At 36.9% G+C, this 23,319-nt stretch overlaps 5 protein-coding genes across 6 annotated transcripts; 2 read left to right on the top strand and 3 right to left on the bottom strand.

Annotated features, from left to right (window-relative positions):
- The first annotated feature begins 661 nt into the window (after positions 1-661).
- Positions 662-1,792, top strand: LOC106426536. The gene has a single exon (XM_013867251.1). It carries the CDS (start codon positions 662-664, stop codon positions 1,790-1,792), a length of 1,131 nt encoding a protein of 376 aa, XP_013722705.1.
- A 2,923-nt stretch (positions 1,793-4,715) lies between these two features.
- On the bottom strand, positions 4,716-6,239 carry LOC106426537. The gene is made up of 3 exons (XM_013867252.1): positions 5,955-6,239; positions 5,253-5,879; positions 4,716-5,087 (listed from the first exon to the last, which is right to left on the bottom strand). The coding sequence occupies exons 1-3, from the start codon at positions 6,237-6,239 to the stop codon at positions 4,716-4,718; spliced, it is 1,284 nt and encodes a 427-aa protein (XP_013722706.1).
- Positions 6,240-7,515: 1,276 nt separating this feature from the next.
- Positions 7,516-9,259, top strand: LOC106426578 (V-type proton ATPase subunit F-like). Of its 2 annotated transcripts, none has more exons than XM_013867292.3 (5): positions 7,516-7,685; positions 7,791-7,865; positions 8,157-8,238; positions 8,434-8,516; positions 8,925-9,259. In XM_013867292.3, exons 2-5 carry the CDS (start codon positions 7,803-7,805, stop codon positions 9,081-9,083), a joined length of 387 nt encoding a protein of 128 aa, XP_013722746.1. In that variant the 5' UTR covers positions 7,516-7,685; positions 7,791-7,802; the 3' UTR covers positions 9,084-9,259. The 2 variants fall into 2 exon arrangements, with proteins under 2 accessions (XP_013722746.1, XP_013722747.1); XM_013867293.3 differs by lacking the exon at positions 8,925-9,259 and adding an exon at positions 8,704-8,917.
- On the bottom strand, positions 9,202-12,111 carry LOC106426577 (MLO-like protein 1). The gene is made up of 12 exons (XM_013867291.3): positions 11,827-12,111; positions 11,416-11,666; positions 11,218-11,334; positions 11,069-11,129; positions 10,890-10,987; positions 10,732-10,806; positions 10,511-10,649; positions 10,376-10,416; positions 10,088-10,297; positions 9,926-9,993; positions 9,775-9,835; positions 9,202-9,683 (listed from the first exon to the last, which is right to left on the bottom strand). Exons 1-12 carry the CDS (start codon positions 12,095-12,097, stop codon positions 9,435-9,437), a joined length of 1,641 nt encoding a protein of 546 aa, XP_013722745.1. The 5' UTR covers positions 12,098-12,111; the 3' UTR covers positions 9,202-9,434.
- A 2,833-nt stretch (positions 12,112-14,944) lies between these two features.
- LOC125582341 (putative nuclease HARBI1) lies at positions 14,945-16,536 on the bottom strand. The gene is made up of 2 exons (XM_048748991.1): positions 15,815-16,536; positions 14,945-14,948 (listed from the first exon to the last, which is right to left on the bottom strand). The coding sequence occupies exons 1-2, from the start codon at positions 16,534-16,536 to the stop codon at positions 14,945-14,947; spliced, it is 726 nt and encodes a 241-aa protein (XP_048604948.1).
- Between the last annotated feature and the right edge of the window lie 6,783 nt (positions 16,537-23,319).

A 23,319-nucleotide genomic window follows, 5' to 3' on the forward strand; every position in this document is an offset into this window, starting at 1 on the left:
TGATAGAGGAATTTCAATAACTCCCTAAAACTGGTAGAAGATCTGATCTTCCATCTACGGTGAAATAGATGGTAGAATCTGCTAAGAAAACTACAATCTACTGGAGTTAGAAAATGTAACTTGCCAAATTTTCATCCATCTACCATGGTAGAAAAAACAATCTATTATTCCTACTACTTTCTAAAAAATAGCAGATCCGACGGTCTTCTTCTTAGTCTTTCTTCTACTATCTGTAGTTTCTACATTCTGCTAATTTCGCTTTTAACTATTGTCGGTAGAATGTTTGCTCTACATTGTCTTCTATATCTTTCCACTGGTAGAATCCCGTTTCTGCCAAATTTGTTTCAAAATTCCGAAAATTAAGGCCAAAAACGGTTAGTAGATATTTGAAGGATCTTGAAAGTATTTTCTTTACTTTTTTATTTTTTTTTACCAAATATTGACTGCAAATCATTTTTGGAAGTCTTCTTTCTCAACGATCTCTTCTATGTTTCTTCTCCTTTGTGTTTTGTCAATCTAGTTTACTAAGATGCATATCTATTCTTCTTGTGGTTTGTGGAACTCATCAGTTAGAAAGGGATAGAGTTTTCTTGCTGATAAAGCAAAAGGAGGTAGGTTACTGAATTTGGATGGAAGTTCAACCATTGAGAAGCTAAAGTTGATGGTTTCTGATGACTTTGGAATCGATCTAACCCTGGTCAATCTCGAGTTAAGCTACTTACCTTCTGAGTTGATTAATACTCTTGAGTCTCCTCCGGTTATCATGAGCAACGACCGGCAAGTTAAAAATTTTCTAACCTATGTGAGGACCAAACCTTCCACGCGCTTGTGTATGTGTCTTCAGTCAAAGGATGAGAATCTCAATAGGGAGGCACGTGTAAACTTGAATAACCAAGCATCTGGTGCGGCCATAATGGAGGGACATACGAATGAAAATTCAGATGTGAATTCTGGTGAAACCAATTTCGACGAACAAGACATTGAGTGGGATGAAAGTGATGATGAAAAGATGTGTGACATAAAGGGAAGCAAGGGACATAATGTACGATTTGCTTTGTTGGATATTGTGAAGAAGGGTCAACATTTTAGCAGTAAAATGTTACTAAAGGCGACATTCGAAATCTGTGCAATGAAACATAATTTCGACTATAAAGTCGTCAGATCGGATACCAAAATTTGGTATATTCGGTGTGCAGATGAAGATTGCAGCTGGCGAGTTCGTGCAGAAGGGTTAAAAGATTCTTCATATTTCATTATCAGAAAGCATGTTGCTGAACATTCATGTGCTCCATCAGCAAGGAACAAATCTGCAAGGACAGCTTCAGAAAAAACAATTGGTAATCTGATTATGCATAAGTACGATGGTGTGAAGGCGGGGCCAAAATGTAATGATATCATTGAGCTTATGCGTGGTGAGCATGGGATCGAGGTGTCCAAGTCTTTAGCGTGGGATGCGCGTGAGTATGCTATCAACACAATGAGAGGCATTCCAGAAACAAGTTATGCGAAGATTCCCAAATACTTGTACATGATGAAGGAAGCTAATCCTGGGTCACATACATCTTACGAAACTGACAAGGATGGGAGATTCCGATTCCTTTTCATCTCATTTGGGCAGTGTGTCCGAGGTTTTTACAGAGCCATTCGAAAAGTTATTGTTCTCGATGGGACGTTTTTGAAGAGCAAATTCAAAGGTGTTTTACTAGTTGCTACTGCTTTGGATGGAAACTCAAATGTATATCCACTTGCATTTGGAGTTGTTGACTCAGAGAATGACTTCTCGTGGAACTAGTTTATGAGACAACTTAAAGTGGTTATTGCTGATGAGCAGAGTTTAGCTTTTGTCTCTGATAGGAATACCTCACTTGGTAAAGCTATTGCAAACGTGTACCCTCAATCTCATCATGGAATTTGCATTCACCACTTGCTGAATAATGTTGTAACTTATTACCATGGGAAAGGTTTGGTTGGTTTGGTTGCAAAGGCTTCTAAAGCTTATCGAGTTGCTGATTTTCAGAAGATCTTTACATATATTTACTCGATTAGTCTGGCGATTGGGAAATATCTAATAGAGGCTGATGTGAGAAAGTGGGCTCAATGTCAATTTCCTGGTTTGAGGTTTGATATTAGGACCAATAATCCTGCTAAATCGATGAATTCTGCATTGCGTTCGCCAAGGGAGTTTCCGATCATTCCTCTACTAGACAGCATAAGGGAAATGATGACTCGATAGTTTTTTGAACGGAGAACTCTAAGTTCTAACAATTCAAATCCATTGACCACATCTGTGGAAAAGAAGATTGATAGAAGGATTCAGAAGGGAAAGACCTTTACAGTTTACCCGATTAACGATTACCGGTTTCTGCTTCGTGGAGACAAAATTGAATGTATGGTTGATTTGGTGAGACGCACATGTTCTTGTGGAAAATTCGACTTGTTAAAGATCCCATGCAGGCATGCCATAAAAGCCAGTTTTAGTGTAGGCAGACAAGTTCACAATCTGACTGACGAGAAGTACACAACCTCTTCTTGGATCTCAGTTTACGAGGAAAGCATGAATCTGATAAGTGTTCCTGAAGATGCATGGATTGTCCCAGAACATGTGGAGAAGGCAAAAGTTCTTCCTCCAGAGAGTAGAAGAGCAGCAGGAAGGAGAAAGAAACGAAGATACGAGACAGTTGAAGACAAGATTCTTTCACAAAGAAGTAAAGGTTCCACAAAACGCAAATGCAGTAGGTGTGGGATTGAAGGGCACAATAGGTCGACTTGTGATAGAGCAATATAGACCTCTCGAATTTATTTATCTTTGGATGTTTGTTTTACTTTGGATTTGAGTTTCTCTTTGTTTGATCATTGACTCAAAATATCGAATGAGATTTGAGTTTCACTTTGGATTTTAGAGTTTCTTTGTTCTATCGATGACTTAATATAGCTTTTTCTGCAAAATGATAAGAATTTTATTACTAACTTTAATCTGAGTTACAAACCCTTTCGAAAAGCCATTGAATTATGGCTACACAACCTACATCAACCCTTTCTCCTGTCTTCTTCAAACACTTTTTCAAATCATCAATCTCTTCTTCAATTAGAGCTTGTTGTGCATCAATCCTACGAAGTTCATCAAACATAGCTTCATCGACCCACTTAAACAGATGGTCTTCTTTCTTCCTCTAAATCAAGACAAAAAAAACGTAAATCTATATCAGAAACAATTAACATTCATGGAATAATCTGAGTTCAAAAACGTAAATCTAAATCATAAACCTTTAACCCTATCTCGCATCTGTAAAAACGTCTGTACGGGTTCTCATATGTCTTCGAAACATATGTCACAATCCCTTTGCCACACCAACATCTGGATGGGATTCCATCAATCGATCTTCTTTGCGACGTCATATCGAGAATCTGAGAGCAAAGGGTAAACAACTTTAACGGAGACAGAGCTAGGTTTAGGAGTGATTATATAAGACGTATTATTAGAGTAAACGGCTCATGGGACTTGGGTCGGGTTTAGGATCTTCTACATGTTTTGAGTACTTTGACTTCATTTCAGGTATGGGGTTTACTTAGGGTATAGATACGATCTTAGGGCTTAGGGTCTACTTAGGGTATAGATAGGATCTTAGGTTAAGGGTCGTGTACTTATAGTTCAGATATGATATTAGGTTTAGGGTCTACTTAGGTATAGATACAATCATAGGTTTAGGGTCTACTTAGGGTATATATACTGTCCAATAACATCCAATAATATCCAATAAAATCATAAAAGAGTACATAATCTAAACAAGCTCCACAACATCAGAAGTTATTGTCTTCGGAGGTGTGTACTTTGACATTCGCAACATCAGCTCGGAATCGTTTGCAGCTTCCCAAAGATCATATGCAATCTTCTGTCTGGCTTAACGAATGTTGTCGTCGTTCACCAGTGTGAAATCCAAGCCTAGAGCGTGACATTCGATGAATTTCAGTGCATAAACTCCACAGTCACTACTACTCTTGTTTATGACTGGCACTGTCACGTACACGACTTTATATTTAACGACGTTGAGATGCTTCTTGTTCTCAGCTGACTGGACAGCTTTTACAATCCGAGGGATAAGATTCGCAAAAGGCTCCACATCTTTTTGGTGTTTCAGTCCGGCACAATCAAAGACTTCAATCGTTCGAGTAACGAAATTAACGCACATAGAGATCCAGTGGTTACCGTGGACAAAAACAGGAACATACGTACGGCTGACGTCCACATCCCACACAAGTCTCGTTCTTCCATGAGGAGGAAGTTGACCTGTCCCGTAGTCATGTAGCAACCCTTGTACTTTAAACTTAGTCTTGTCCTTTTGAAAAGTGGCGTATGAACACTTCATTTGGTTACTGAAAACGCAGCTCATGAAAGCGACCTTGTTTGCCTTCCATCTTCCCAATGTTGTCCTGTCCCGGAATAAGAATAACATGGCATCAATTTCCTGAAAAAAATCTTATTACCTTCTACACACGACCTAAATGAATAAAATATAAAGTACAGAGTTATATTTTCTTACATAGTTCTCAAACCACTCTGTAGGTCCAACTATACGTGCTGGCATCTCTTTTGTAAACATTGAAGGTCCAATCTGAAGTTCCATGTGATTAATATCCCGAAGATATTAGTTGCTTTGCTATTAAAAACTTTTAAAAATAAGGGAAAAGGGAAAAACTCACATGGAAGTTAAGGACCACTAAACGAGTTTGGCCCAAGATTCTTCGGGGACGAAAACCAAAGAGTAATCCTTATCTTTTACACGATCGTCGGGCAAATCTCTATCCCGTAAAAATGGCAGTGAGGTTTCCTTGGGCTTGAATGAAGTCAGTGGGGTTTCCTTGGGCTTCAATGAAGTCAGTAGGGTTAACCATTCCATTGGGTCATCAACCTTTGCTTTTTGGGATGGATCGAATCCTTTCACATATGAATCTTGTGTAAGATTTCCCATTGTCTTCCATAAATAATCTTGTGTACCCATCTCTAGATCAATGTTAGACGATTGGGAGACAGATACATTATGCAAATTCCCATGAAAATCAAACATTTCTACATCGTCTAATTTTTCATCCTGTTAATAAAACAACCCAAAACAAAATTAATACACGACCGTGAATATCATACAATCAAAGCGGCACAAAATATTACAGACTTGTGTTTGAGAAATGTATTCACTTAGCTAAAATATTATTACATGTTACGCAACATTACAAACGGAACTTCATTTCTTGGTTACCTTTCTTTTAGGACGAGGGCTAGGCATTGGCAAAGGTTGGGGCCTCTCGGATGCATGGACATCTTTTCTTGAAACTATAGCTGCTGCCACTGTTTGCTTGAGCTGTGCAATCTCACTGTCAAGCTTGTCATAGCGATGATCCATATGCTTCTTAACCTCTTCCTTCATTGAGTTGAAGGAGGTGTTGAACAATCCCGTAACAAAAATCTTCGTTTGATCATCGAGACCAGTGTTCTGTTCTGCCGCACGTTGGCAAAGTAGTTGTCTCTTCCTAGACTCACAACCGGGATCCTTTGCCTTCCTCGTGACCCTTCTTTTAGCTACAGGCTCAACATGTTCTTCTTTTTCAGATACTTCTAGTTCACCTTCCACGGCAACCTCATCTGTCCCATCTATCTGATCTTGACTAGCTTCCACAGCAACATCAACCTTCTCATGTAGCTGATCTTGACTCCGCATATCTTCCTCAACTTGCCAAACGAATTTGCTCCAATCAAATTTTGCATTGATCAAGGAAATAATTTTGTCAACTCGTTCATCTTTCTTCTCATCATCCCTTTTGAATGTCACACTAGCAACGACATCATTGTTTCCGGTATCACATATGAATGGAAACACAACCGCTTTCTGTAAATACAAAAACAAAGAACATCAGTATTTATAAGTTATGAACAAGTAAATAAATTTGATGTTTAGGTTCACCTTTCCAAGTGCAGTCTCTAGAGCAGTGATATCATGATAAGAAACCTTTCCATTTCCATACCAGTTCTGACATCTCACACTGGTTATGCCTTCCTTGTACTTTTGACCCAGCAAAGTCCCAATGTCTGGAATCGCCTCCATAAGCCAAATCTGTAGGGCATAGGAGAATCCATCTAATATATAACTGTTCTTTTTCAACTTGAACCTTGCTTTCTTTATGGAATCCAGAAGCAGATCGTAAGCATGAAGACCCCACGGATACTTCCTCAGTTTATCAAAATCCATCACTAATCTTATGTATGCATGAGGGATATTGATCTTCTCATCCTTAGCCATCAGAAAACAAATAACACAAAGGTAGCCTAGTCTGACCCTGTCCACACGCGACTAGTCCTTGCACTCCGTAAGATGCTTCAGCCTAATTGTCTTCATGTCTACTTCTCCATTTTGCTTCAGCAAAGTGCCCCAAAACCCCTTATCATTTCTCCAAGCTTCAAAATCAGTGTCTTTGTCTGCTTCACATCTGAGACCTGTCACAGCGTAGAACTCTTGCATAGAAAACCGAAGAGGCTTCCTAGCAAAGCTAAACCATAACTCGTGACGCTTTGAAATGTCTAGCATTTTTCAGATGAAGCTGTGAATAACCTTCCCTGAGTATCCGAGTTCATGCTCATTAATAGCCAAAATCGGACCAAATACAGGGTCTCTCAAAACTTCATTGTACTAATCCTCAAGTTGCTTCTTCAGTAGCCTCAGAACTGTCAACCTACAAGTGTTGTTAATCTTATCAACATGATGCTCAGCCCCTGCTTTAGCTATGCGTTTTGGAAGCTCAATTTCCATTCCTGTTAACCACAAAAGCACACGGTTACATGTCTATTCACAAAAGCACACGGTTACATTTCTCCACATCATGCGCAAAACATAATCACACAAAGGTTCAATAAGGTTAGATCATTGAAGAACTTAAATCAGTTTCTTACATCGAATATATGTTCTAATGAAACCCATTTTCTATTTCTAAAGCATGTACATAAACAAAATCAAAAAAAAATTGGGGATCTCAAAACCCTAACCTTCAATTACGAAAGGATGAATGGTGTTTGAGGAAGAACAAAAGGAGTAGAGCTATTGGTCACAAACGCGAATGATTATCTTGTTCCGGCACCGTTTATCGTCGCGTTTTTCGTCGGCGGAGAGAACAAGGTCAGTGCTTTTGTGAAACCGCAAGGATAGCGAGCTGAGAGAGAAGAAGAAACAGAGAAGAGTGAAAAGGAAACAGAGAAGGGTTCGCCGGCGCTTAAGATTTCATGCCGGAGAGCAAGAGGCCGAGGAAAAGATGACGACCAAGGTCGCCATAGGTTACGGTGTGAAGAAGAAAATGGTTTAGTTTCTTCTATTTTTTACCTTTGTTATTTTTACCTTACGTAAAAATAATATTTAAAAAGAATATTAATTAGAATTGTTTTATCTTAAGTTTTCTAATTAGATAATTATAGGAGGTTTTCGTATTAACATTATCTAATAGTTATAAGAGGACAATATTCTCGAAAACAATTGTAAGGAGGCAGTAGTTTTGTGTTTTGGTTCCAAATTAGCAAATTTCCAATAATTATTATGAGAGCATTGAAAGTAGTAGGGGTAATATAGTCAGCTAAATTGGGTTAATGGTTTCCATCCAAGTTTTTTTGGAATCAATCATCAATCAAAGCAAAGAAGGAATCAACAGAGGTAACACGAGTGAAAAAAATCTTGGAGCTTGCTTCTCCGATCAGGAATTGATTACCCATTTTTGATTTGACTGTCTTCGATGGATTGATTTTTCCTTGTGTGTAGTTTTGAGTGAATATGGCTGGGAGAGCTTCGATCCCTGCTCGCAACTCTGCCCTCATTGCAATGATCGCCGATGAGGTTATCATTTTTTTTGTTTTTTTTTTTCTTTAAAATATTTCATTAGAAACTGTTGTTGACTTTCATGTGGTATTTGAATCTCTGAGAATGTGATCTTTATTGATGCGGGTTCGTTGTGGGTAAACTACTGTTTGACTTTGGATCTTAAATAGCAAAGAAATAGTAACCTTTTGCAATCCACTAGACTTCAAAGAAACATAGACTACCTGATGCTCTAGAAACTTGTCTTACTTTCAACTGCTCTGCCTTAAGCTATGTCCCAGCGTCTCTTACTTTGTCTCTTGTGTACTGGATACCGTAGTTGGATTCTTGATGGCTGGAGTTGGTAATGTTGACATCAGGAGGAAGACTAATTACCGCATCGTTGATTCCAGTACGCTTTTTTTCTTTGTAAACTCATTAGCAAATACATTCTTTTTTAGTCATCTCAAAATGGTATTCTTTCGGATAAAATCAAAGTTAGTCGACTTTTTCCATCAAGTCAATTTCATAGGGTCTTTGTAGCAGCTAACTTTTCCTATAGCTTCTAATTTGGTATTAATGAATTTATGTTTTTTTTTGTCTTTAGAGACAACCGTGAGACAAATTGAGGATGCTTTCAAGGAATTCTCATCTAGAGATGATATTGCTATCATCCTCATCAGCCAATATGTAAAGCCCTTTCTTCCAACTCCACTATACTTTTACTCTTGTATTGTTTCTTTGAGGTGTCACTTGTGTCGTTATCATAGAGGTCATGGCTTGTACTATTCCACTTTATTGATTGAGCCCCTTGTGTTTACTTCCACCAATGATTACCTTTCTTGCTTGAACCCTTTTATATTTACTGTTATTGTAGGGTAGCTTTTTTTGCGGTCTTGTTCCCAGCAATTAATATTATTGCATCCAAATGTGTGAAGAAACATAAGAGGAGACCAATTTGCATATGCCCTTTGAGACATTATCATTCATGAATCTGTAATAAACTTAGATATATTTTATGTGTGCTCGAAAAACTTATCCAAAGTCCATTTCCTTTTAGTGTCAAAAAAACATGACGAGAAAATTCCATACGTGTAGGTTGCTAATATGATCAGATTCTTGGTGGATAGCTATAACAAGCCAGTTCCTGCAATCCTAGAGATCCCTTCCAAGGACCATCCCTATGATCCTGCTCATGACTCTGTTCTCTCCCGTGTCAAGTACCTCTTCTCTGCTGAATCTGTGTCACAGCGTTAAATCATATACAATACATTCTGTTCAGCCTTTTATCACTTGTTTGTTTTTGGCTTCTTATACAATCTTTGTTTATTTTTCATTCCGAACTCGTAAATTTTCAATAATGTATAACTCTTGGTTTTTCATTTGGAGATGGCTTTAATATTATTATTATTATGAAGCAGTGGTAAACACCATCTGGTTCTTTATGCATTTAAATCACTGGTCTATTTAAGAGACAAGATCGCAGACCTTAAAGTTTTGGTTTCTATATTTCAAAAAAAAAAAAAATCAAGTCACTAGAGCTTATGTATAGCAACAAAACCGGATATGTAAGCTAAAATCTGACGATAAGTTATCTCTAGACTCTACTCAATGGTTGTTGACATGAGCAGGTGTAATCTCATTTTGTGTCGTCTCCCCTGCGTTGTTTCTTGTTAATCTGCTGAGCTGAATTCCTGCAAAACCTGCACCAGCACCAGGAGGACTAGGGGTTGTACCAGCATTAGAGCTACCTTCGTTCCCATTACTGGCTCTCTTGTTCTTCACTTTCTGTGCCCAACCAACAAGACCAACCTGCACATTCTCCTCAAATATCGCTTTCTTGTAGTTACTTCCCATCTGTTGTTATAACATAAAACAAGGATAAGTTTTTTTCAGACAAGAAGTCGAAAAAGTACCAAACAGATAAATCCTGTAGCATTTTCTTTACCTGAGAGACAATGGCGTAAAGAGGCAGTGTACTGTAACTGCAAAGCACTTGAATGAAGACTCTACACAGAAGAAGATTAGATATATATGTGTAAATGAAAATGTATTTATTAAAATAAATAAATGACCGAAAGGCAAAAACAAATCAGTACCCAATCACCAATCTTGGAACAATGTATCTCACTTGTCCCATAATGCATGAATCAAAGCCGTACGTAACCTGCAAAAATATACATGCTCAGGTGGGTGTCGAAGTCTTGGAAATGTAGTTTCCATCATTAGAAAAAAGAATCAAGAGTCTTTTTGACTTGTACCCAAATCCAAAAGAAGAAGGCAATCTCGAAAGCATTCTGGAAGAGGATGAAATGAATCAAGAAGAGAACAAACTCAGGTTTGCTGAACCAGAAATGCTCATCTGATGGTTTCACCACTAACTCTCCTTCAATTGCTACATGTTTCTCTGCAACCTCATGAGCTAACTGTGATATCACATGCTCCAACTTTGTTCCCACAGCAAGAAGTAGCTTCAAAGTAACACAACAAGAAAGGGACGAAGTTTAGTTGAAAAGAAGATTTATGAATCAATAACAAATTTGACTCACAATGAAGGGAATGAATGCTATCCAGAAATATGTGTGCCATCCTGCAAGATATATATATATATATATATTAAAAACGCATAAATATTCTATTAATTAAAAGATCGAAAAAGCGTTATGTTTTTGTGGAAGCATTACCATTAACATTAAGAAGCAAGAAGATGACGACGAAGATCCAAAGATACCAGCTGATACCAACAACATGTTTGAAATCATCCTCAAGAGCTCTCATCATGTACTTGTGGAAGTTAAGCTTTGGGTTTCCTTTACAATGCGTCTGTACCAACAAAACAGATGTTTAGTCTAAATGATTCCAAATCAAAAGCTTTTTGTTGACAAAATGATCAAGAAGATTTTACCATAATGAAACCAAGGCGCAGAGTCACGTAATCAGCTTTTGTCACAGATCCATAGAATTGCTTGAAGAATGATTGCTGTAATGCAAAGAAGACATAACCTCAACACTAGTGTAGTTACAAGGTGGAGAAGAAGCACATTACTTAGAGAATAAACATACCGTCCATCCAAGGAAGACTGAATCTTTACCAATGCCGAGAAAATGCTCTTTAATAAAAGCATGTTGGTGTACATGAGTGACACTTTTTTTCACAAGTGCTGCAAAAAGGAACAATGAAAACAATTACTTACAAAGATTTCACTAAAACGAATAAAAGTTAGACAGAGCGCTTTAAGTACCTGCTTCAGGGTCAAAACTCTCGTCTGCAAGCGCATCCTCCCACTTCTTCCATTGGTAGATCTGCATTACACATACAAAACATGAATAAGAAGACCACACCTGAGATGGTCGCATTAACTGACAAAACTATACAGTTTTTTAAGCTCACCCTGGTGCTTCCAAAAACCACGGTAAGAGCACAAAATGTCACATGGGAAATGGCGAGTACAAAGATGAAGATGTGTAGATGGTGCAACGCCTCAAGAGAAAGCAACGGTGTTTTATCCTACAAAAAAAAACAAAGAATTAGCAAAAGAAAACACACATTTATAAAGAGATGTATTTTTTATAATTAAAAAAAGTATACCTTAAGGCTACAGTAACCAGCTTCAGCCGCAGCATGTTCAGCTAGTAGACGCCTAGTGGTCCCAACAATAGGGATCAAAGACTGAAAATGCTCTGTTGTTGTAGTCGTCACGTTTTTGTGTTTACTTAACTCAGCTTCTTGTTTTGAACATGGAAGCATATGCATTAGCACTTCCTCTCTCACACAGATCTTGGAGATTAGTCCTTGCGTTACGGTCAGAAACAATGATATGAACCCTAACAGCATCAACTCTGCACCAAAAAAATTAAAAAATCCCCAAAAATGATTTATCACACATCCACAAAAGATATCACTCTTGTCCCCACTAACAACATCAAAACTCTGTTCCTCGGACGAATCAAGATCACAAGATTCGTGGAACCCACTTAGGAAGATTGAATTTTTATTTACCTTCTTTAACCTTTTGAAGAGCTTCGAAGAGAGGTTTCTGCTTCTTCTTCTTGAGAACAGTGCCGAAATGGTGAAGCAAACGCTCCACGGCGAGAGAAATCGCGACGATGATGGTGCAAACTCCGGCGACGACCCACGTCGGAGTGAATTCAAGAGACACTCCTTCTCCATGACCACCCATTTTCTCAGATTGTTTCTCTTCGATCTGACAAGAAAGAATCAAGGGACAAAGGAACAGTCTTGTTGTCTCTTTACGAGAGGTGTGATGCATTTGTGACTCTGTTGGTTTATATATTTCTCTCTAATGATAATGTATTAAAATATATTTATGGTAAGAAAATCTTTATTGAATAAATTAGACATGGAAGAAAATAAGAAATTAATTGCAAATTAGATTTAGATTTTCTTAAAACAGACAGATTGATTGGTGCATTATTTCTAATTAAGTAAAAAAATTGAACAAAACTTTCCGTAATTAGGAAACGCGTTTTCAGACTTTCCAGTTTTCCACAATCCGTTTGAATTCCGTGTGTTGCATTCTCAGTCGTAATCAGTTAGTTTATCTGTTGTAATCAAGACATTTATAACCCCCTCTTTTTCTCATTTTTATAATTAAGTTTTATGAATTCTGTTTTATTTTAAGTGATATTATTTGATCTGAGACGCAGAGCAGATGTAAAGTTTCATAAAGTTTTGGTAGTTTAGAATTATTTTACTGGTTTTGACCCCAAATAAAAGAATTATTTTACTGGTTGATGACACTATAAAGTGTCGTTTATAAACATGGCCGAACCGAATCCTACTATTTAAATTCCACTTGTCAGAGAGAGTGGTCGCTGTCGATTCTTCATGTGTCAATTTGCCAACTCATCTTTAGACTCTGATCGGAGAATCTAAACAAATTGTCCAAATTCTAGGATGCTTAGAGAGTGATTATTGGAGTTATTAGGCTGGAGTTCTTACCGGAATATAAGAACTTTTCTCTTAACTTTTAACTAAAAAAGCTAAGAACCGGTTCTTAACTTTTTTAGTTAAAAGTTAAGAGATGGGTTCTTATATTCCGCTAAGAACTCCACTCTAAAAATCCTCCAATAATCATGCTCTTAGAGTATGTTCAACCGTGGATCTAGATATAGGGTTCTTATTATTATTTTTTTTTGTTTGCTAAAAAAATATATATTAAAAGGCGCATCAATCGCGGACCGTTACGTCTTGGTGGGACCCGTAAACAGTGCAAAAATCCTTCCAAAATTGGCTCCTATAGAAGACGCGGAAGAGACCGCTCTTAACAAAACAGTGGGACCCACTAAATTTTAAATTATTTTTTTATAAGATCCCTAGGCCAATGACTCCTGTTGCACATGCTCTTAGACTTTAATATATTTATTATGTATATATATGTATGTGTATATATTATATATGTGTAAATAATTGTGGAATCCACAATTATTGTGGGATCCCATAAATAAGGGTTTTTAAAGATTCTTAAAACCCTCTTTTAAAAACCTTTCCACAAAAATTGTAAACCCCACAATTAATTATGCATATATAATATATACATACATATATATATACATAACACATATATTAAGAACCCCAATGGAAAGAATCCCCGTTGGAGGTGCTCTTTAACCCCTTTTCTTACATCAAATCCCGAAATTCTATTGGTTGTTCCTTAGCCTAAAAATATTACTATATAATATATCTGGCTGTCTTTTTAATTTATATTATACACTGTATATAATAGTTTCAAATGGTACGCATATCAGAAAAACGCATATCAAATAGAACATACATATCAAGCAGAACAAATACAGATCAAGCTGATAATGCAGATCAGACATATTATATTAAATAAATATATAATTATTTATAAAATAAATTTACTGATTATCATATTTGATTGAATATTAGAAAAAGGTAAATTAACTAAAATTCAATATCTAAACAAAAAATACTAATTCTAAAGTTATTATGTATTATATTTAATTGAATGTTGAAAAACTAATTATGTCACTTAAATGTCTAAAACAAAAAATACTAATCATTATATTTTACTAAATACAATGAAATTTAAATACTTCCTCTGTTTCAAAATAGTTGATGTTTTGGTTCAATGCACAAGAATTAAGAAATACACTTTTACCTAAAAAATAGTATTTAAAATATAAACTAAAACAAATTCAACCAATCATGAAAAAACTATAAAACATCATTGGTCACACTGTTTTCAATAAATCTAAAACTAATATAAAATATCAAAACATTAAGTATTTTGAAAAATCTAAAACTCTCCAAAACATCATCTATTTTTGAAACGGAGGGAGTATTATACAAAGTTTTATACAGTTACACCATATAATGATTTTTTAAAAAAATATTATAGAGTATTTTTATTGCTCATATTGTATTTTATGTTTATTACTGAACATATGCTACAATTTATTTTTAACATACTATATTTTTCATAATTTAATGAAGAAACTAATTAAAAAATATATTTTTATTTTTTTGAATTATGGTTATATGGATGTAAAGACTTCCTGAAAATAGTTTTCTTAAAACTAATTAAACACAAGAAAATATATCATTTTATATTTAATAAAAGTTATCTAAAATTAATTACATAAAATAAAAAATGAAAAACACTAAAATTTCTTGTAAAAGGATTTTAGTTTGAAAGTGAATGAAGAAAGATAATGAAAAGTATGTATAGGTAATTAACTAAAAAAAAATATAAAGCAGCCATTGGGCCTCTGTCTTTGGCCCATACATTTTCTTCTCATATATGCAGAACATAAATTAAAGGAACAAAAAATATCTGCATGTAGGAGAATTTTTTTTTTTTTTTTTTTTTGCATCTATAAACATGAATGGAAACAAAATGCAGTCTTATCTGCGTGTCTTTTTTCTCCTGCATTTTTTCGGCATTTTTCCTGTCCTACATTCAAAGCCAATATATCTGGCTCTCTTTTTAGTTCTTTTACTAGGTTTTTGTACGTTTCTAGATTAATATTATTGATTGGATTTTATTTTATACAAAATTGATAAAGACAATAAATGAGAAATATATTAATCATTAATTATGATGATTGTTTTTTTTTGCCATCTATAGATTTCACCTAAACATAGAATCAAGAAATCATTATAACACATCAACTATCTTATGCTAAGATAGACTGATCATAAAACAAGACTACCAAAAGCCTTTAGAATACTAAAACTGACAAACGAAGCCACTAGTCGGACATTCCCGGACACATTCAAACAAGACTTAATACATAAACTTGAAAAAGATAATTCATTTAGGCCATGTACCAGAGTCAGCGACCAGCGACTGCGACATAATGTCGCTGATAGTTGTTCGTTTGAAGGTCGCGAGGTTGATCGCAGCGGTTGTCGCTGAGTTGTTCGTTTCCATGTCGCGAGATTGATCGCAGCGGTTGTCGCTATGTTGTTCGTTTCGGTATCGCTAGCGACCAAATATTTATTTGATATCATTCTTAAAATTTATTTCTTTTTTCAATTATTTTCATAAATATTTTAAGTCTATGATGAAAAAAAAAACTAAACTAATTCTCATAAATACTAAACTAATTTTCAAAGATTTCGATTTAAACAATAGAGAAAGTGGTCATACGAGTAACTAATAATAAAAATCAGTACAAACTCAAATCAAATAAACTAGTAAGGTAATCGATATCCTCTACTCAACTCATTACCAATATGATCACGTAAACCTTTCATGGCTCTATCACCAGTCGGCTCATATGGAATATGTCCACCATGACCATGACCATCACCATCTTCTTCTTCTTCTTCATCTTCATCTTTATCTTCATCTTCATCATCATCATCACCATGTGTATGATATTCTTCTCTTCTTTGCCAACGCACAAAATCATTATCTTCTCGATGTGAATCACGTATGAAGTTGTGTAGAGCCATCATTGATGTTACTAGCTTTATCCATTTGATCAAACCATACTTTGGATGCCTACGGTCAAGAATTCTCCATTTTGCTTTCCACACTCCAAATGTCCTCTCAATCACAGATCGCATGCTTGAATGTCTCCGGTTGAACACCTCTCGAGTGTTCGTTGGCGGTCCTCCTCTGTTGAACTGATCGAGATGATACCGAACTCTACGATACGGACCAAGATACCCTGTTCTTGTGGGATATCCAGCATCAACCAAATAATACTTTCCATTTGGCGGATGTGGAAAAAATGGCTCATTCCTCGCACAATAAGTCAATACCTTTGTGTCATGTGCTCTACCCGGGATACCCACATAAGCATATATGAACTTCATATCAAAGTTACATATAGCAAGGACATTCATGGTCGGCTCCTGTTTTCTACTCCTGTATGCTTCGGCATTTCGCTTCGGAGGGCAAACTGAGATATGAGTTCCATCCAATGCTCCAATACAATCTTTAAAAAATGGCCAGTAGCGATCATCACTTCTCAAAGCAGGGCATACTCTTGTGAACTCACCATCTTCTGGTTTTAGTGCATCTGCAGCAAATTTCAAGAGAGCACTCAAAACTTCACCAAGTTTCCTTTTGACTGTATCCAACGAACGCTGATATCTTTGTGCAATAACCCGTACTGTCTTATCTTGACCCACCACTTCGAGGAACATGGCAACCGCTTCTTCAATATAGACATTGTGCGTCTCTTGTAACCCATATCTCGTCGCTAACATCTTACACAAATCTTGAAATGTCCTCTGATTCATGCGAAGAATATCATAACACTGTTGATCTGACCCGTGCATAAGTTGCTGAACATGATGCCATCCAGCACCTCAATCTGTTCTATGAAGCAATCTCTCTTCCTTAAGCACATCATCTTCCTGCTCATCCTCATCATCATAATCATCATCATCATCATCCATGTACCACCTAACCATCTGCAAAGCATTAAAATCATATATATATATATAAGTTGTGAATACGAAAGTAAGTTCATTAAAAAAAAAAAAAAAAAAAAAACAGAAGTCATAAGCTTAAACACTGCACTATATGTCATAACAAAAAACAGAAACTATTCATTCACTTAAAAAAGACTATAATCTGAGTCATAACAAAAGAAATGAAACAAAAGTCAAACGCTTAAAACAAGCTTACTAAACAGTCATACTGAAACAGACACTACAATCCTTCATAAATCTTAACTCCAATCATATTCTCAAGGTAGCTAATCTTATCATCACCACTAGGAAAAGACATAAACGAGAATCTGTTTGCTTCATCAGCTTTGAGATGGTTAACAGCAGCAATGTGAAATGGTGACCACTTAATCACTCCAGGCAGCTCAATAAGTATCTTCAATACTTTGTCTACACGGAATTTGCGATCCTGTTGCAACACCACACGATCCTCTGCCATTATCTCTAGCATCTTTTCAGCTATCTTATTTTTTTCTGCCATAATTGCATTTCGAACAGCATATGGCTCATGATCAACTTCTTTACGCTTTCTCTTTGACTTTGAACATCCAGCTCTACTTGTTTCTTCTCTTGGTGCTAGCATATCAGTGTCAACTGAATCAGATTCCTCATCCTTTTCTGCATCTACTCTAGAATCTAAACTAGTTTCTCCTTGCTGAGCACTCCATCCTTCTGCTCCAGTCACAGTAACAGCATCAAACTCTGCTTCAAAAACATCCATGTTTGGAGGTACTTTGGTCTTGTACTTTCTTGCACCTAGCCATTCCTATTTAAGAGAAAAAAAGTTAGTATACTTGAAGACAGATTGTATTTTTTCATGCTAATATACTGACATTATTAAAGCAACTAAGAGAAAGTTACTTACCGCAATGCATTGATCCCACCAAGCATCGGACATCTCCAACCTTCCCATAGCATCATAGACAAGCCCGGTTCTATTATGAGTGAGTTTCTTAAACTTGACGTATGCTTTCCTACTAATATCAACCTTGTTCTTAAACCTATCCCATATCCATCTCTTACTAAATTTCTCTTCAAACTTCTTTATGATGAACTCTCTTCCAACTACATTCATGCCACTCCTTGGTCTGTTTCCTTTTCGTTTCTCATCGGCATAAAGAGTAAAAAAATACCAAACTTCTTCATCGGTCCAGTTCTAAATAACAAGTCTCATCAATACACAAACAAGCTAAACTAGCAGGAAAAAAAAATCACAAAACATCTAAGAAACTAAAACTGCATAAGACACTTACAATATCATTATTAGCCATTCTTCTTGTCTAGTTGTTGTCTTGTTGTGACTTATGTCAAAACCTGAAAAGATAATACAAACGTAAGTGAATCAAGGATTGAAACATAACTCAGATAGTAATGCCATTAATCTGCTTGTTTCAACCAAAGCAATATTAATCTGATATGTGAATGAAATAATGAATTAAGACATGATCAAAGACTTATAATAATTGAAATCGAAAACCCATCTCTGCAAATACTACAATCTTATATGATCAAAATATATTATAATCCCAAAACCCAGAACAATGCAATTTTCTTACAGGTACAACAATAAGACTACGTTTTGAAACATGCCCATCTCACTGATTTCAGTACTAGCTATAAACCCTCCTAAATCTCTCAAGTGAAAGATCGAGATAGATTGTACCTGAGTTTGAATCAGAATCAGAGAGAGAACTGCCTGAAAGTTGTAAATAAAAGGATTTACTTCGAATCAGAATCAGAGAGAGAGAGAGAGAGAGAGAGAGAGAGAGAGAGAGAGAGAGAGAGAGAGAGAGAGAGAGAGAGAGAGAGAGAGAGAGAGAGAGAGAGAGAGAGAGAGAGAGAGAGAGAGAGAGAACTGACCTTTGAGAGAGCTGAGGCGTGAGAGATGGTGGAGAGAAGCGTGAGAGATGGTGGAGAGAAGCGTGAGAGATGGTGAAGAGAGGTGTGAGAGAGATCGTGAGGAGAGATGTTGATGAGATATTGTGATATATGGTGAAGAGAAAGAAGCCTGAGAGATCGGGAGAGATGGTGAAGAGAGGTGTGAGAGAGATCTCGTGAAAGAGCTTTAGGGTTAAGGGTATTGTTTTGTGATTTTGAAGATAGATCGAGGGTGTTTTTGTCTTTTGCACTTTTTTTTTATCGCAGATTTTTGGTCGCAACGCTGAATTTTTGGCGATCAAAATTTTTAAACGCGGATCGCTAGCGTCTGGTCGCAGCGATCGGTCGCAGAACCAGCGACAGGTAAACGAACAACGTTTAGACGCTGGAACCGGTCGCTGACGCTAGCGACCGCGAAACGAACAGGGCCTTAGCATCACAAACAAGGCAGTAGCATATCAACATATCAAAGCATCTAGGCATGTCTTGACCATCATCATAACCATCCAAAGCAGCCGAAAAGAGTCAGCAAGACTAGAAGAGCGACTTCAAACAAGGACCAAAAATGACAAACCCATCCATAACTTGATTGAAACCAGAAGAAAGCTTCAGAACCCCTGGGAACAAAGAGAACCCCCTTACCTGACCGGATGCTTACCAAAAGAGACCTAACTGCAGATGTCCGAAACCCGAACCCGAACCCGGACCCGGACCGAAGTGGAGAGATCGTATCGGTTCTGGATCCACCGAAATACCCGATCGGGTTTAGCTAAGCGATACATTGGGTTTCGGGATCGGTTCGGTTTAAACCGATAACCGATGAATAACCCGAAGTAACCCGAACCTATATAACATATCACATATATGTATACATTACGGAACACGTGTACGGCTTATACATTACAGAACACGCGTGAGAGAGTCTTTCCCTTCTCGAGACTTCGTGTTTCGATAGTTGCTGAGTTTCGATACTTTGGAGACGAAAAAGCATCAAGCAAGAGTCTATTAATCTTCTTCCACCTTTCGAAATCCCTAATCGTATCTGCTATTAAACCTAAGGAGCCTCTCATGTTTCAAACACTCATTCACTCTCCATCTTCTTCGTTTACGCGAAATCAATCTCAGGTAAATAACACTTTTTCAATTTCGAAATCCCTAATTTTTGATAAATTTACTTGTTCTGTGATTCAATTGGGGTTTGAGACTTTGAGTTTTATTAGATGAAATCTGATTTTAAGAAAATACATTTAGGTGTTTGGTGTTTTCGATTTCTTAAAAAAATCAGAGTTCTATTTGAGTTATTTATAATCGATTGAATGTTGGGGGTTTCTGTTAGGTGTTTTCGATTTCTTAATCTCTTTCGATCATGAATGATTCTCACTCTCTTTTTTTACAGATGGATTCATTCGTAACTCCAAACCGTGATGATCGTGAGAATGACAAAGACGTAGAAGGTGATGAAGGACAAGAGTTGATGACTCCGGATAGCAAAGGCAAGCGTAAAGGATCATCTGGAGGCAGTGAAGAAACATACAAAGCGAAGAAATCTCCTCGGGTTCTTCCTACAAGGTCAAAAATTTGGAACCATTTCACAAGAACGAAGGAGAATCGTGATAGATGTTTGTGTCATTACTGCAAGAAGACATTTTGTTGCGCAACAAGGTCGGGAACCTCAAACTTGCTGAAGCATATCAGTATCTGCAGAAACTTCAGGTCATTCACAGAGGGCCAAAGTTCGACTCAAACCAATATCGATGAAGAAGGAACACTGAAGTCTGCAAAGGTCAGTGCAACCACTTTCAGAGAAGCTACAAATGAGATGATGGTGATAGGACAATTACCGTTGAGTTTCATAGAAAGTTCTGCTTGGAGACACTTCTGTAAGAAGGTCAGATTTCTCTTATGTTTTATAACTCAGGCATTGTTTAATTCTTTAGTTTAAATTGGTATCTAACTTTGTATGTCATGTGTGTAGATGGATCTGGACAAACCTGTTTCAAGGAGGACATCAACAAGAGATATTGTAGAGCTATATGTGGAGAGGAAGGCTGCTATGAAGAAATGGTTTAAAGCTAATAAGCAAAGAGTTTCAGTGACTACTGATATCTGGACTGCTCAAGTAACACGTAAGAAGTTTATGTGTTTTATCTACTGTTTTGTCTTTCTGTTTGGCTTGATCCTTATGTTTTTTATCTTTCTGTTTTGCTTGATCACAGGTGCTAGTTACATGGTTGTCACTGCTCATTTCATTGATGATTGCTGGCGATTGAGGAAGCTTATCCTTGGGTTCAAACACGTGATTGATCACAAGGGTCAGACAATATCACATGTTCTTTTGGATTGCTTAGCTGAGTGGGGAATCTCCAAGGTATTCTGTGTAACTGTAGACAATGCAACGGCTAATTCTTCTGCTTTAAGAAGATTTCAAAGTCAGTTTGATTCACAGTCTGAAGATGCGTTGGTCTTAGATGGAGAGTTCATGCATATGAGATGCAGTGCACACATCATCAACCTGATTGTGAAGGATGGAATGGCTGATGTTAGTGAGAGTGTTGAGGCTGTCCGTAATGCTGTGGTCTATGTCAGAGCTTCAGGTAATAGGCTGTCCTCGTTTGAGCAGAAAGTAGAAGCTGGTAAAATTACTAGAGGAAGCTTGCCATTAGATGTCACGACTAGGTGGAACTCCACTTACCTAATGTTGAGCACAGCCCTGAAGTTTCAAGTTGCTTTTGATAAGATGGAGCAAGAGGACAAGCTGTACAACGATTACTTTTTGGAAGTGGAGAAAGGGAAAAAGAGAACAGGTCCTCCGCAGATGCTTGATTGGAAAGCAATAGAAAGACTAAGCCGGTTCCTTATCATCTTCTACAACTCCACTGTCGTTGTATCAGCTTCCACCTCTCTTAATGCTTTCAAGTGTTACGGGGAGATTGTAACCATAACCACCAACCTGCTGGATTTGAGTCATAGCAGAGATCATGAAATGAAGACGAAGGCTGTGGAGATGTATAAGAAGTTCGACAAGTACTGGGATGGGCTAAAAAACATCAACAAGATGTTAATTGTGGCGACAGTCTTTGATCCAACGAAGAAGATGGATCTTGCAAGCATGTGCTTCGATGAGCTTTATGGGGAGGGAAGCTTGGAAGGCAAGGATATGTATGACTCTGTGATGAGTGTTCTGTGAAGCTTATTCAAGGAGTATGGTGAGAGATATGGGGAGAGTCAAAGAGGGAAACTTGATGAATTCAAGAAATCCAGCACCCAAGCCTCTCAATGTAGTCGAAAAGTACAACAGTCCAATGTTACTTTGGACTTGGTTGAAGATGGTTTAGGTTACAAGAGGATCGACAGAAGGTATAAGGAGAAGCTAAGTGAGATAGGCGTGAGAGACAAACGTGATGAGCTGGAAATCTACTTGAAAGAAGCTGTTGAGAATCCAGATTTGATGCTTGGTGTGGAATACGATGTTCTATCCTTCTGGAAGAGAAACTCTACCTAGTTTCCGGTTCTGTCTCTGATTGCAAAAGATGTTTTGGCTCTGCAAGTGTCTTCTGTTGCATCTGAGAATGCCTTCAGTACAAGTGGGAGGTTAATTGACCCATCTAGGAGCTGCCTTACTCACTACATGATTGAGGTTCTGATGTGTACCAAGCAATGGCTCAAAGAGGACATTCGTTGTGATTCAAGAGTGCTCAGTAATGCACAGATTCTTGAGGATATTGAAGAACTTGAGAAACTTGAAAGAGGTATGTCTTCAATCTGCTTGTTCACATTATTTTGATTCTTATATGCGTTTGTTAGTTTATAATGACCTGCTTGTTTTTGTATTTGCAATAGAATTTGCTGATTGAATTTCACGGGGCTATCATAAGGTAATGTCTGTTCTTTCTATGTTTGAGTTTTCTGATTGAAGACATTGCTTCTTCTGTTTATAATTATTTGTTCTAATGTTGTTGTTATTCTGTTTGGCAGGAACATAAGCTTATCAAGTGGTCGTGTTCTCAAGATTATCATATGCTCTTTGTGTCTGTCTTTTTAAAACTTTGTTGTTGTTATTTTCTTGCTATTTCGGAGTTGAAGTGTTTTGGATGTTTTCGGAGTTGATGTGTTTTGAATGTTTTCGGATTTGATGTGTTTGGATGTTTTTTGTTATGGAATGTTGCTATTTTCGGATTATTGTGTTTCAGATGCATTTTAATTCAGTTAATCTATTATGTTTTGTATGAATATTTTTTTATTATGTATTTACTTCACTATAATCCGAACCGAACCGAAAAAAACCCGAAACCGAATGGTATATGATTACTTTATGGGTTTTAGGATGCAATACAAATTATAACCGAAACTGAAGAAATATTGTCCGAATCCGACCCGTAATAAAAAAATTTAGTATGGGACTTAGAAGTCTAAACCCGTAAAACCCGAAAATCCGTAAAACCCGATCCGAACGCCAACGGGTACCCGAATCCTCATTCCTAGTTTTGTCGATGTATCATTAGTTTTCTCGTCAACGCAAAATGAAATTTAATGTTTTTTTTTTATATGTAATCTAATGAAATTGTTTTGATGATCGTAATCTATGTCCACCCAATTTAATAATTGTAAACTGAAACTGTATATTTGAAAGAAAAAAAAACTAATTACTGAAAATTAAAG

The sequence above is a fragment of the Brassica napus genome, chromosome C2, assembly GCF_020379485.1.
Source record: "Brassica napus cultivar Da-Ae chromosome C2, Da-Ae, whole genome shotgun sequence".
NCBI lineage: Eukaryota > Viridiplantae > Streptophyta > Magnoliopsida > Brassicales > Brassicaceae > Brassica > Brassica napus.